Source organism: Panicum hallii, chromosome 3, assembly GCF_002211085.1.
Source record: "Panicum hallii strain FIL2 chromosome 3, PHallii_v3.1, whole genome shotgun sequence".
Lineage (NCBI taxonomy): Eukaryota > Viridiplantae > Streptophyta > Magnoliopsida > Poales > Poaceae > Panicum > Panicum hallii.
The window spans coordinates 16945550-16959474 of record NC_038044.1 but is presented as its reverse complement, the minus strand read 5'-3'; the positions used below and the strand labels follow the sequence as shown (position 1 = coordinate 16959474).

Below are 13925 nucleotides of genomic sequence, written 5' to 3'. Positions count from 1 at the left end.
TGACCAAATACATATGGGATGCAGCTGTGATTGGTAGGGGTCGGTTTAGTAGCAATCCAGATCCATCCTACGTTCTCATATGAACTGTGGAAACGTTATGTAAAAAATATGGCATTAGATAAAGAATGTGAGGGAAAACTAAAGAAATTGCAAAAGATTATAGCTCGAAAAATCTTAGCAGGGAAATGTGGTTGATTTATGCACACCAATCATCACTAAATTCTAAAACATAGCTATCTTATGAAATTCGCATATATGATTTTCTAAATATGTCACTGGCCACGTACCGGGGCATGGGCTAATACAAGTCCATAGTCTTTTAACTTTTTTTTTACTATCTCGGTCAAAGATATTCCATGTCGTAGTGTAATGTCGCATACGTTTTTATCCGTTGTTGCAGCTTGCAAATGCTACTCTTTGATGTTGTAGATGAACGAGAGAGACGTGGAACATAATGTTGTAGCTCCAACGTTAATAGCATTGTAGAAGTTGTTTTTTAATGTTTCAGAATTATTCTCTCATGCTGCAAACTGTGGCCTGAAACTTTGTTAAATTTCAGGAACCTAGAATTAATCACTACTCCCTTATTTTTCTCTGTTGTGCGTTGTGGGGCTCATGCTAATTAATGCCCAGCGTGTGGTCTATACCTACTTAATGCCAAATTTATTAGTGTCCTTGTGCATCTCGCGCGCTTTTGAATTAACCCTGGGGTCAGAGGATGACAGAGATACAGATACTAGCCGTGGCAGCACCAGGCACAGATCACGTTTCGTCCCCAAGCGAGTCCTAGGAGCAGGCCCAGCCTAGGCTGCCCGAACCGGACGCCGGGCGCTGCTCAGTAATGTCACGCGTCAACTCCATCGACTGATCTGATCCGGCGGTCCAAATGGGCTCGCGCGTCACGAGATGCTCGGCCCTGCGCCGTCTCCTTGCCTTGCCACGCCCGCAGCGAGAAATTCCCCGCGCGGCCGGGGCTCTCGTGACTTCGTCCTACGCCGCGGGGCTTCGTGTGGGTTCCGAGCTTGACTGGTGAGGGGTCCTCGCGCGGTTTGGTTTCATCATGACCACCGTGCCGCGGGCGCCCGGTGATGGGTGGGGCGGGCGGCGAGGGCACCTCGCTGTCGCGCCCCACGCACGCCGCGGTCCCCGTCCCGTTGGACGACGTGACCAACTACCAACACCCTCCGTGCCTGATAACGGGTTCGCTGCCGTGCCGCGCCACGATCGAGAACTTCACCTCCAACGGATCGGAAGAGGCCACCCTGTTGGCGGTGGGCGCCTGTTGTGATGTGCAGGAGCGCGGCGCGTGGACGAGCTGAGCTGAGCTGAGCTGCGCGGCGCGGCGCAGGAATCCTGGCCTCTTTCGTCCGGAGTGGCATGCGGTGTCGAGTGGCCATTGCCCGCTAATGCGCGGCCACCAACGCCGGAATAATTAAAGCCGGCGACCTGGATCAAGAAGAGCTCGTCGGTGCACTGCACTGCACGCCTTCCGCCGGATCGGCCCAAAGCGGCCGGGATTTGCCGTGCCAGCAATCAGCGAAGACTTGCTATGCTGTCTGCTCGGCTAGGCCGCATTTGCTAGCGCCGCAGAAGATCCCCGCTTCAAATGATGGTCCCTTTCGGGCCCTGCTAATTCTAAGCCGGTGCGGCTCTCGATGTACTTTCCGTTGCCAGCCAATGACAAGCGCCCGCGCACCCAAAACTCCTCACGACACCAATCGTTAGCGACGCATCATGCGGTTAACAACTCAGCTAGGCCCCACCCACACACACCCTCCCCGGCAATCACCGGCGAATCACAGCGCGTCGCGCACCCGCCGGCGGTCAAACCACCGCGCGTGCGTAGACAAATCGCCCGTCGTCCAATCCCATCCTCCTAGGAGGCATGGCTACCTGTAAAAATTTTCCCCCACTTCGGCGGCTCGGCAATCAAGCTACGCGCACGCCCATGCGGCCCTGCCTCTCCTCTCTTCTGTAGCCTGGTAGCCGCCTTCCCCTAGCTGTGGCTCACAGTTCTCTGCGTGCGCTTGTTGGGTCTGATTGTCTCAACAAGGTCCCATCGGAACACTTGACCATAGGCATGGGGGAAAAGAAGAGCAAGAGCTAGAGCTACTCTAGACTCCCTCCGTCTTGGTATACAAGGTCAGTTCCAATGCAATAACTACGATAGTTTCTATAGCATTTACTATGCTGTCATGTAGACTAATTTGCTGATTTGGCAATACAATTAAAAATAAGAGAGGAAAAAAATCAAGAAACTAGATCTAATGCAAGAAATGGTTTCTTGCACAAAGCCAAAGTCTAAGAAACTATACGAAACTATTGCGATGGATATCACAGATATCAAGATAGAATTAAAGAGTGGGAAGGAAGGAGATTGGTAAGGAGAGAAGAAAGATCATTGGAGGAATTTATTTTTTAACCATAATTCCAAATTATGCATTTGTTTTTAGTTTCTTAAGTGGTGTCTACGTGACATGGCATATCATAGGCACCACTGCATGGTTTTTTGGTTGGGATTGCTCTAAGACGTAACCACCTCTAGACCAAGAAACGTATTTAATTCTCTCAATCAACGCTAGTATTATTGCATCGATGTACCTATATTTAAGAGAGAGTGCCCCTTATATTATGGGATTTGAGTACTCACAAGTAATTATACTTATCTATTAGAACATAATTATACTATATATATTAGAACGGAGGGGGTAGTTTTTTTAGAACACTCCAGTTATAGAGCCCAGTAGTGTCAGTTTGTCACCACGGATTTATAAACAATCCATTTCTGTTTTTTTAGTTGTTTATAAGTACTGCATGATTTGCTGAGCTGCCAAAAAAAGAGGGGTACACAGGTACAATTATTGGATCTGTACTTTATTGTTTGTGGTTTTTATTGACCAACCTCTGACCCACTAGGGCACAGCTAGCTTTGGAACCTTTTTTCCAGGGGAGAAGAAACCAAGGCTCGGCGAATCTTGCGCGCCCGCGCGGTAGTTGGCATTGGCTCACCAGCATCGGCGTCGACGGTTGATGCGGGTTTCGGTTTCGCAGCGCTGCCGCCTGATGCCGCGAGCGCGCGTGGTTCGGAGCGTGGCGCAGCGTGTCGTGTGAGATGAGCCCATCCCTTCTCGGGGCTAAAGAGAGGAGGTCATGGCGCAAGCAAAGCATCTGATGCCCGTATGGCAAAAAAATCGAGCTGTGTGTGTGTGTGGATGTGATGGATTCTTTGGTTCTTCCACTGTAGTGGTAGTGGCAGCGGTGGTCGAGTCCTGAAGATGTTTTGCCCGTTACTTCCGTTTCGGTGTGTAATGGCAAGTGGAAGGTCCTGGATGACGACTGACACACAGCAACTCCATTCCTGTCTGAAGAGAAACAATGAAGTGGTCAGTTCATGAACACAAACGACGAAGTGGGGCAGCAACACCACCGCCATTCATTCCATCATCTAAAAAAGTGTGCACCTTATGAAAGGGCTGGGCCAACATCTGGCCAACTTAGAATACGAGCAGGCCCTTTAGCCCGCTGGTAAAGAAACAAGCCCCAACGGGCCGTTAAACCTTTGAGCTCAGAAGCCCGAGGGCTTTAGCCGTGCTGCTGCAAGCAGCAAGCCCGGCCCCGCGCGCGCAGCTTAAGCTCCAGATCCTAACCGGCCCGTGGTGTCCCCTCCCCGTGTGGAAACTGGCGTCGCTGCCCAACTTCCCGAGCCCCCCCCGTGCTCTGTCTCTTCTCCTCCCTAGGCGCCGGACCTGCTCTCCACTGCTGCTGGGCCGTTCCACCAGGCCGCCTTCCCTTCGCCCATCCAAGCTTACAGTACAGGAAGCAGCAATCCCGTGAAATTTCGTTCTCCTTGTTCTGCCGAGCCTGTGAAATCGCGCGGCCGCGGCTGGCAGCCGACGCACAACTGGCCGCGGCCATCTCGCTCGTCGCCTCCCCCATCCTCCGGTCCATCCAGCGGCGCCCCGCCCGGACTCCATGCCGATCGCCTCGCACGAGGATGACAGCGACTCATGCATATCTGCCGTCCCTTTCTCTCCAGGTCCTAGCCAGGACGAACGGCTTGATCAGGACACCAGGTACACAAACGCGCCCTGCAGTCTGCAGCGCCGCCTGTCCTGCCCTGCCCCTTCGCTACGGCCTGCGGCCGATCCGCTGCCATCGTTCTGACATTCTTTCCCGGGCCAGTGCGTGGTGTTCGGCTCTACTTTCATGTTGACTGTTTGAGACGGACACTCATTGGCAGCCAAGGGGTTTGGTTTTCTGACCGCTCCATGTGATGATCATCATGGCCTGGGTTTGCTTCCTGAAGACACACCTATCTAATCACCTGGTGATCCCGTGAGGCCGTGAGGTCGGGGCAGCCGGGCAGCGGGGCAGGGTGGCCCTTTCACCTACACGCCCCGTCCATTTCAGTTTCAGGCGCGCCTTTTTCTTCGTCGAGTCGGGGACGGGTCACTAGCGCCGTTTTGCCTCGAGGTAAATCACGCAGCTGCGACCTGAAGCTGCGATCGTAGACGAAGAAACGGGGGAGCTTTATAACGAGACTCGCCATGCGTCTATGGCAACAACTACCTCACTTTGGAACAAGCACTGTTCACCATTCTCTTTGCTTCGCATCGCGGCCACGGCAGCAGCGAAGCGCCCAGCATCCTTTCGTGGCTCATCATATCTCTCAAAGGAAAAAGAAAAAAGGCCAACAATGGACGGCCACGTTGCACTGGCCGGTGACCGCTGAACATGCATGCCTCGTCTCGGCATCCCGTGGGCCGTGGCCATGAGAACTGGGCGTGTCCCGGCGCTCTCGATGTCGCGCTTCCGCACGCCCGCACGCACGGTCACCTCCAACCACACACCCAGCATTGGCTTGGGCATCCAATGCTCCTCTCCCCGTGCCCCGCTTGTTCGCCGCCGCCAATTATCGCCTCATCCCCCCGTGACCGGCCACGAAAAAACCCCGTAGAATAGAACACCAGGAGCCGGGCGACGGCAGTGCCCCCCGAAATCCAAGCGCCCGGCAATGATTAGGCAAGGGGAAACCCAGACCCAGGCAAAGGTAAGGAACGAAAGAAAGGGGTCTTTGCGTGCGCGATTCGGTGCGTGAAAGCGATCGCGATCGTGGTAAACCGCCATCATGAAAGGTAATATTGGGGGTGGGGGTGGCGGTGGCGGCATCGAGATGCGCGCCCGGGAGATGCCCCCCCATCATGCTGCTTGCCGGCGGTGCGCACCTCCGGAGTCCAGACGGCGGCGAGCTCGTCTCATCCGGCTCTATCTTCGCCGTCGTGTTCTACTGGTGGTTTGCAATGGCAAGCTAGTACGGAGTACTAGTACTGCCGCTGACCCTGTACGCGTACCAGCACCTGTACACACTGCTGCCCTGCGTGGCTGCGCCTACTGTACAGGCTACGTGGGGCTAGGTACAGGCTACCACCACTACTACTGGAAAATCTACCACTGGCCTCTGTGCTAGTCTGTGCTGTGCGCCTGCACGAACGCCCCGCGTGTGGCGGCACACTGGCTTGGCATGGCTGGAAAAAAGATGGGGTGATAGAGCTGGTGCGCCCGTTGTTCGTTCGCTTTCTAGCATTCTACCAGCACCCCCACCCTTCGTGTAGTGCAGGGGTTACAGGGGTGTTCTCGTGACGCGCCTTTGGATCGAACTTGAACAGCAGCGGGGGGAGAGGGAGAGGAGCGGCGATGCGGCATGGAGCCGCAGGCCGCAGCAGATGGTTCCCGTGCAAATGGCAGTGCAAAACAGATCCCGCTTTGTGCCCATGGTCACGCGCTTTTCCCGGCCCCCACACTTTGCTGGGCCACAACCAACCATCCATGGCTGGCCTGGTTTGGGAGCTCCAGCTCCAAGGCGTGCTGGCCTGACCCCTGAGCTGATTTTTAGCCCCAGCATGCCAGCCATGGATGTTTCACGCTTGAATCTCTTCCACGTTATGATTCCTTGTGGAGAAGAAACAGAAAAACAGAGAAGATTCTTTGAGTGCAGACAGTAATTTAGTGCACGAGTCTCTCAATCACACTGTCAGTTGCTTTGAATTATAATACTCCCATCTTACGATTCAGTTGTTCAGAACCTGATTTGCTCAGCTGAACTGCAAGTTTATGGAACTGGATTCCAAGTTAGCATTCGTACTAAAAACTCGAAATCACGAGGTCTGTCAGTGAAACGCGCACTGTTGCAGCGGCGGCCACATGCGGGCAGGCTCCGGCGGTTTCCTTTTGCAGGCCCGAGGTCCAGGGCGAGGATACAAGAGGAGGCTTCGAAATTTACCGAGGGTGCTCGGGCCTAGGCAAGGAGACGGTCTTTTTACTCCCCTGCTGGTGGTGCTGGTGCTGGTGCTGGTCCCGTCCCGGCCATGGCCCCTGCGCTGCTGCTCAGCTTGTCTCTCGCTCGCTATCCTATCTTCCTCCCCTGCCTGCAGCCCTGCACACGCCTAGCGAACCCCATTCTGTCTTCGGGATCCGCGTCGCGTGGAAGCAGAAAAACTGGCACGGCGCCGCGGCGAGCAAGGAACAACTGGAACGCCTTGCTCGCGGCAGCCGGCGCGAATTCACAGCGGGGAGGGGAGAGACGAGAGTGGGAGGACCGACGAGCGATCCGGCCCGGAAGCCGGTGGGATCCGTCCACACATTTTGGCGGGGCAATCATGGTCGTGGGCCGCTTCTTCTTCCTTTCCCTCATTCCCATACGTTTCCCATGTGCATTTCCACTTCCTTTGCGCGTGCCCTGGTCTTTCTCCGCCGGCCGGGGCAACGGCTGGACGGAAAGGCGGCGCCCGTCCGGCCGAGCTCGGCCGCCTGCGTGGACGCGATCAATCGATCCCGATGCGCGCGTCGCGTCCGATCAGATGGGCGCCACCCGCCGCCCGCGCGCTGGCTGTTCATGCGCAAGGGCAACCCAGGACCCCTCAGGTTTTCGCTTTGTGCTTGCTCAAAAGAGGGCGTGGCTAAGCCGTAGGAGCCTCAAGTGACGCGATTAGGCCAATCATGACCTAACCCTACCCATGGATCCGCCTGTCCATCCAACCATCCGTCCATCCATGCCGGCCCGGCATGCCGCTGCCGCCTGAACTGACACCAGGCATCATGCGCCCACGCTCACGCGCTGGCTAGTGGCTGGTTTAAGCGCCGCGAGCATGCTTAGTAGAAAAAAGGCTCTAATTTTCACGGAGGAGAGGCTCCGATCCAATCATCTCGTCCTACGCGACGCTTGCTTTCTTATGATCGGCGATGTCAATGCTCGGTTCGATCGGTAACGTGATCCCCTCCGAATAAAATCTTCACCGCCTGATCGGAAGATCCCACAGAGGGCGGCGATTAAAGAACTCGCGCATGGATCATGGATGCGCTGCGACCTCGCTTGCTCCTAATCCAGATCGCTGCAGATTAGTCTCTGCCCCTTCCTGGAACTTTGCGACAGTGTCCGTTTCATACTTTCACTTGGGCCTGGCAGCCTCTCGCGTGCCGAGGCCTCAAAGTCCCCTAAAGAACACATGGACCTGGGAGCGCGGCAACGAGCAACGTACACTTGGATCCGCGGCGTCGATCGCACATGCGACCGTGATGAGGGCGAGGAGAATGCACTGTTGTTCCCGATCGGAAGGACGCAAAGGCTAGCGCCATGATTGTTTATCATTCCTGAGCTCGAGAAGGCGACAGCTTTGGCTCGGCCTCATGTGCAGTGCAGTGCGGCTCTCCTCTCCTTTTTTCTACTGGGGTGACAACAAAGCTGCTGATGGCTAAGCAAGCAGGCTCCTCTCTAGGAGCTGAGCTGTTTTGGTCATCAGATGCCTCCCTTTTGTCTCAAATCGGGATCGGTTTGCGCCTGCCTAAGTAGGACAAAACTGGAGGTCGGAGAGCTGGGGAGGGACAGCGACACGGTCCTAGCGCATGGCGTGCGCGCCCTTTGTTCTCTTGTTGCTGCGCTTGTTTGGCCAGGGAAATGGCAAAACTAGCCCCGTGCTCCTGGGCCGTGGCATGGCTCATGGACAGACAAGTGGGGAAAGGGGGGGCGTGGAGGTGGGGTTGAAAAGGGCAAGCTGGAAAGTGAGAGCTCGTTCATGCCATGCATGCCTGTTGTCATCAAAGGAAAAGGTTGTGTTTCGTGGGGGAGGTGGCCATGCTTTCTGATTGTTTTTTTTACTGCAGTAGGTAGAATTGAATTAACTCTAGCTAGGCAGTGGAAATGGGTTCACCAGGTGAGATGACGAAGTAACATTTGTTGGTGTTAGATTCCACTGCCGAGACCGGAGATTCCCTGAAGCTGCCCCCGTCTTGAACTGATCCTTTTCCATGAAAAACCATATGCACTGAACCTGATTGGATGACACCCGGGGGAGGGGGGGGGGGGGGGTTATCATTTTTCTTCTTCTTTGGAATGGATGTGCTATACTGCATCACGAGAGGGTTGTGGGGTGATGACGAAGCGAGCAAGGACGGGCGGGCGGCTTCTCCTCCCTCGTCGCTGATGAACGAATTGATTAGCCTCAGATGTCTCACGTGGCCCGTCGTCCGGGCCACGGAAGCTGCCGCCCAGGCAACCTCCGGCTGTCAGAGCTGAGCATCCGGTGCCTTTGTTCAGTTTCGCCTACGTTGCCGGCTTCCTCCTCCTCCATTTTCTTTTCTGTTTTTTCTTTGCTCAGGGTAAAATTTTTTACTTCATTTCTGCTTGATGGTAATTTTTTTTCCGGATCCGTAGCCGGTGCCGGTCTCCATCTACTTGTCTTCGTCTCAGCCTGCCGATGGAGCTTTGCCGGGTACTTCCAAACGAAACAGCACGAGCACTTGCTGAAAACGGGAGGGTGGGGGTATGGCGTGCCGACATTTTTAACACGTTTCTTGGCTGCTAGCCGCTGCTGATCGAGCGTGCCAAGTCCACCATGATAACGCCTCCGCTACGGTCCGGCGGCTACGGGCTCCTCCGGCCACATCCGACGCTGCGAGCTACTAGAATAGTGCTATGCCAGTAGCACACATGACGCGTCACTCTTGGGCCGTAGCTGCTGTACAGTAGCAGCGGGTAGCGAACATGTTGCGTCCTGTTGGCGTCCATCCGCGGATGTGCCAATTGTTGGCACGGCCAAGCGTGCGCGGCAAACGCAAACTTCATCGGTCACTGTCTACTAAAGAGGTTGGAAATCTCGTGTCTCGAAATAAATTTCTCAGGGCTTCGTAATACGATGCTGAACTTTGTGTCGTGATCGTACTTACTGCTAGCTTCCGACGTTCTCACTCGGTACCGCGCTTCTTCTCTTGCCCCGCCCGCCCTTGCTAACGGCCATGGTCACTCGCCTCTATCAGATGCTCCGACCATTCTAACGCGGCCTAGTCGGCAATGTCTTTGCCGTCTCGCCTCTCGCCAGCGATCCACAACCACTGTCGTGTTGGCCATCGTCCTTGATCAATTCCTTTTGATCTTAGCCCGCGACGCTCACGAATTTGGAACGGGCTCCTTTTGACCGAGAGTCTCCACGAATTGTGCTCCTTGCAGAAACTTGCATGCTACTTTGTGTGACGTGGTCGCACTGATGCTCGCACGCACGCAGGATACACCATTGGATCAAGCAACGCCGAAAGTTCAATCTTGGCGAGATCACAGGGGCGGCCGGTAGCACGATCCACACACACAAGCGTGGAGCAACAGTGTGAGTGAGGTCACAGTGAGAAAGCGTGTGCATTTGATCCTCGATCCCCTTCACCTTCCCTTGGGAAAGGAGTAAAAAGCAAACCAAACCAGCAGCCTCGAACCCCAAGAAGGCCACACGAAGAAAAGCAAAAGAACAAGGGAGGAGAGAGGGGGAGGGAGAGAGCTGAGAGCTCACTCAGACCCAGCCAGAGAGGCGACGGGGCCCGTGAGCCGTGATTCCCTTTCCCTTTCCCCCTCCGCTCCCAATCCACAAAACCATCCGCCGCGCGCGACGGCGAAGCAATGTGATACAAGCCGCCGGGGCTAGCCAGCTGTTCGGGGTCGGCGTAGATGGTGCTGCAGATGGAGCCGCCGGTGCCGCCGCCGCGCCGGTCGGTGTCCACCACATGCGACCTCCACCCGGAGGAGACATTCACGGGCTTCTGCGCCGCCTGCCTCCGCGAGCGCCTGGCCGGGCTCGAGGCCTCCGCCGCCACGGCCGCGGCGCCGGGCCGCAAGTCCACCTCCGCCATCCGCTCGCTCTTCTCCCGGCCGTTCAACGCCGCCGCCGCCGCCGCGGCCGGGGGGCCCTCGGGATCCGGCGCCGCCGCGCTGCCGGACCTCCGCCGCTGCAAGTCCTTCTCCTGCGGGCGCGGGGGCGACGCGCTGGCCGCCGCCGTCGCCGGCGCCGGCGGGGCGTACGAGCCGCAGCGGCGGTCCTGCGACGTGCGCGGGCGGAGCACGCTCTGGGCGCTCTTCCACCAGGACGACCGCGAGCGGGTCCGCGACGGCACGGCGTTCGGCGCCTTCCCGGCCTCGTCCTCCGCCGCCGCAGCCGCGCTCGCCGCCGAGGTCCTCCCGCCCCCGCAGCCGCCGCCTCCCCCGCCGGCGTGCGTCCCGGAGGTGTTCTTGGAGGAGGAGATCGCCGTGGCCGAGGACTCCGACGAGATTGTTACGGTGGTGGAGCCCGTCTTGGTGGTGAACACGTCTGGTGAGATGGAGACCGAGGCCTATGCCCCGGCGCGGGACGTACGGGCCATGAAAGATCACATAGATCTCGAGTCCTCGCAGTCGCAGCTGCCCAAGAAGCCGCCGCCCAAGGACATCAAGGAGATTGCAGGGAGCTTCTGGCTCGCCGCCTCGGTGTTCAGCAAGAAGTGGCAGAAGTGGAGGCGGAAGCAGAAGATGAAGAAGCAGGAGGCCGCGGGCAGCAAGGCTGCGGCGGCGGCAATGCCCCCACCGGAGAAGCCGTACAAGCCCTCATTCCTCCGGCGGAGCCGCTTCCACCGTGGCGAAGCCGGCTCGGAGTTCGCTGGTGGCCGGCGTTCGTGCGACACCGACCCAAGGTTCTCCCTTGACGCCGGCCGCATGTCCGTCGACGATGTGGGCTTCTCCTGGGACGAGCCCCGCGCGTCCTGGGACGGCTACCTGTTCGGCGCCGGCACCGGCATTGGCCTCGGCCGCGCGCCGCCGCCGCTCTCCCGCCTACCTCCCATCCTCTCCGCGCTCGAGGACTCCCCCGCCGGCGTCGTCGAGCGCTCCGACGGTCAAATCCCCGTGGAGGACGACTCCCAGCCCGAGCCCGACGCCGACGCCAACATCCCCGGCGGCTCGGCACAGACGCGGGACTACTACCTGGACACATCAAGCCGGCGGCGCCGGAGCCTTGACCGGTCCAGCTCCGTGCGCAGGTCCTTCGAAGTCGCTGACCCAAAGCCAGTACCCGTGCCGGTGCCTGTGCCTGTACCAGTGGCCGCGCCGGCCGCCATTGGCAATGGAAAGGAATCTCCTCTAATGGGCAGCTCGGAGTTCTACCACTTCCACCACGCCGAAGACCTGCTCGACCGCCACCGCTTCAGCACGAGCTCCCTCGTCGAGGACTTCTCCGCCAGCCTGGACGGCGCGTTCCACGGCCCCGCGAAGAAGCCGCGGCGGTGGCGCAAGGCGTGGAGCCTCTGGGGCCTGATCCACCGCCGGGCCGCCGGGCGCCGCTCCGACGCCGCGGACCGCGCGTTCTCGGAGCCCTGGCCGGAGCTGCGCGCCCGCGGGTACAACGGACGGATGCAGCGGTGCAACAGCAACGCGAGCGCGCGGAGCTCGTTCAGCAGCAACAGCGGCGGGCTGGGCAGCTCGCGGCGCAGCTGCGCGGACGCCCACGGCAACGTGAAGCGGCGGCGAGAGGAGTGCGCGGCGCTGGAGCGGAACCGCAGCGCGCGGCGCTCGCCGGGGCACGCGGACAACGGCATGCTGCGGTTCTACCTGACGCCGATGCGGAGCGCCAGCGGGCGCCGGGCCGCCATCCTCCCGGCCAAGGGCGGCCGTCAGCTGAGGTCGCAGTCGTTCGCGCGGACCATGCTGGGGCTGTACTAAGCACTGACGGCGGCGAGGTGCAGATCAGGCTGTTGCATTTCTTCTGTAGCTGATGGATTAGATGTTCAGGAGTTTGGGCAGTGGTGGTATAACCATAAATCGCTTACATCCATGTGTAGCGCAGCGATCATTTTGTTCATTCGGGGGTTGGATAAAATGAAGTTTAATCTCATGATCGCGTCCTGTTACTCCGTGGCGTCGTGCTACGCATCCATTCTTCCATGGCTACTGTGCTGTACAAAATCGGTCGGTCTTCTTTTGATGTCAAGGAACCTATTTTCCCACAAACAAAGCAGCGGACAAGCAGGAGAGTGCTAGTGTTTCCCTGCATTTCGTGTGTCGCCACCCAGGATCGTCGCGAACTCCTTACCAGAGTCGTCGCGGCGGCGATCGTGCGTAGTCACGCCATGCCAGGCGGCACGACGCCGCACCGGCTCAGCTCGGCAGCGGCATCGTTGAACTCGCCGGCGCCCGGCCGCCACACTCCGATCCTGGCGGTGGCGCGCACCTGTTGGAATGGCCCGGTGCTTTCTGGGACAGCAGCGGCCGCCGCCGCCTCGGAAACCGTGAAAGGCGGCGCCCATATTCCGTCGGTCCCTAGGCGCACTCGCTGCCGCCGGGTCTCCAAAGCAAAACCCGCCGTGCCCGTGCCAAAGCCAACTCTTCTCCCCCCGCATCCTCCACTGCCACGCCGCGCGTTCCACGCCGCCTACCGCCCTGCACGCGGACGCGGGGCAACCGCCGCCGCGTCGTCGTCGTTTCCTTCCCCCGCCCGCCCCGCGCGGCGCCTAGGCATGGTGGGCTCGCGTCGCGGGCGTTTGTTTTTGTCCACTTGGTCGGTCGGTTGGCCCTCGTGCGACGGGGAGCGAAACCCGGCGCGCGCACGGGTCCGTTGGCTGTGCCGGGGCTCCGATCGGGAGCAGCAGGATCTGAGGCGCAGGCGGGCCGCCAGATTCTGCTGATCGGGGGTCGGCCGGGATGCACGGACGGACGCGTGGGTGTGGCGCGCGCGTATATCATTATTCATTAATCATTGACTTATGCTGCATCCGTTTCAAATTATAGATGATTTTAGTAAATCTGAATATATAAATTTTACTAATACATAATAAAAATTATTTACCAAAACGACCTACAATTTCGAACGGATGAAGTATATATAATCGGCGCGGCGCTGGATGTAGACCGCCGTGCAAATTTTGTTTTATTTTTTAGCTCCCTTGCTAATGCTCTGCATCAACGGGGCATGTGCACGAGAGGGGAAGAAAAAGAATCGCCCACATGTCCCCGAGACTTGTTCAGACGGTTCTACAGGTTACAAAATCCAGATTTTATTTTCTATTTTTTTGCAACGCGGCTGCACATCTGATCTCTCGGTTAATTTTGCGATGCGGGTACATTTTCTTTTTCTACCGCGTAGTTATTCCGCGTTCGACAGTAGCACGGAACATCGAAAGGACGCGCGCGCGCCGCGAACGATCACGCCGCGGGTTCATCATCCCGGAGCGTGCCGCCGTGAGAGCTCTCTCTCGTCGGCGTCGCTGGCTGGGTTTTGCCTTGCAGCAGACGGGACTTTAATTGGGCGATGGCGCATCGGATGTACGTGACGACGGACGACGGCGACGGCGGCGACGGGGGTGAAGCGGCAGCACGGCCGGCCCGCCGGGCCCGGGCCCCCCTCTGCTCTTCCTGACGCCCGGTGTTAAGTCCCTCGCTCGCATTCATGGCGCCTGAGCCTGACTGCGCGCGCCGCAGTGAATGGAGGCGAGCGATCGAACAGAAATCTGGTGATGATGCAGGGCTTACGACGGCGCCACCACCATCACCATGTTGGCATCGTGCAACAACAGTGGCGCCTGTCGTCTCAGCCCCTGCGGCGAGCGCTGTGCTGGAGCCCGAAATGCGTCTAGTCCGATGTAAC

At 58.2% G+C, this 13925-nt stretch overlaps 1 protein-coding gene across 1 annotated transcript; it reads left to right on the top strand.

Moving 5' to 3' along the window:
• Positions 1-9751: 9751 nt before the first annotated feature.
• Positions 9752-12232, top strand: LOC112886650 (UPF0503 protein At3g09070, chloroplastic-like). The gene has a single exon (XM_025952610.1). It carries the CDS (start codon positions 9986-9988, stop codon positions 12002-12004), a length of 2019 nt encoding a protein of 672 aa, XP_025808395.1. The 5' UTR covers positions 9752-9985; the 3' UTR covers positions 12005-12232.
• The last annotated feature ends 1693 nt before the right edge of the window (positions 12233-13925 follow it).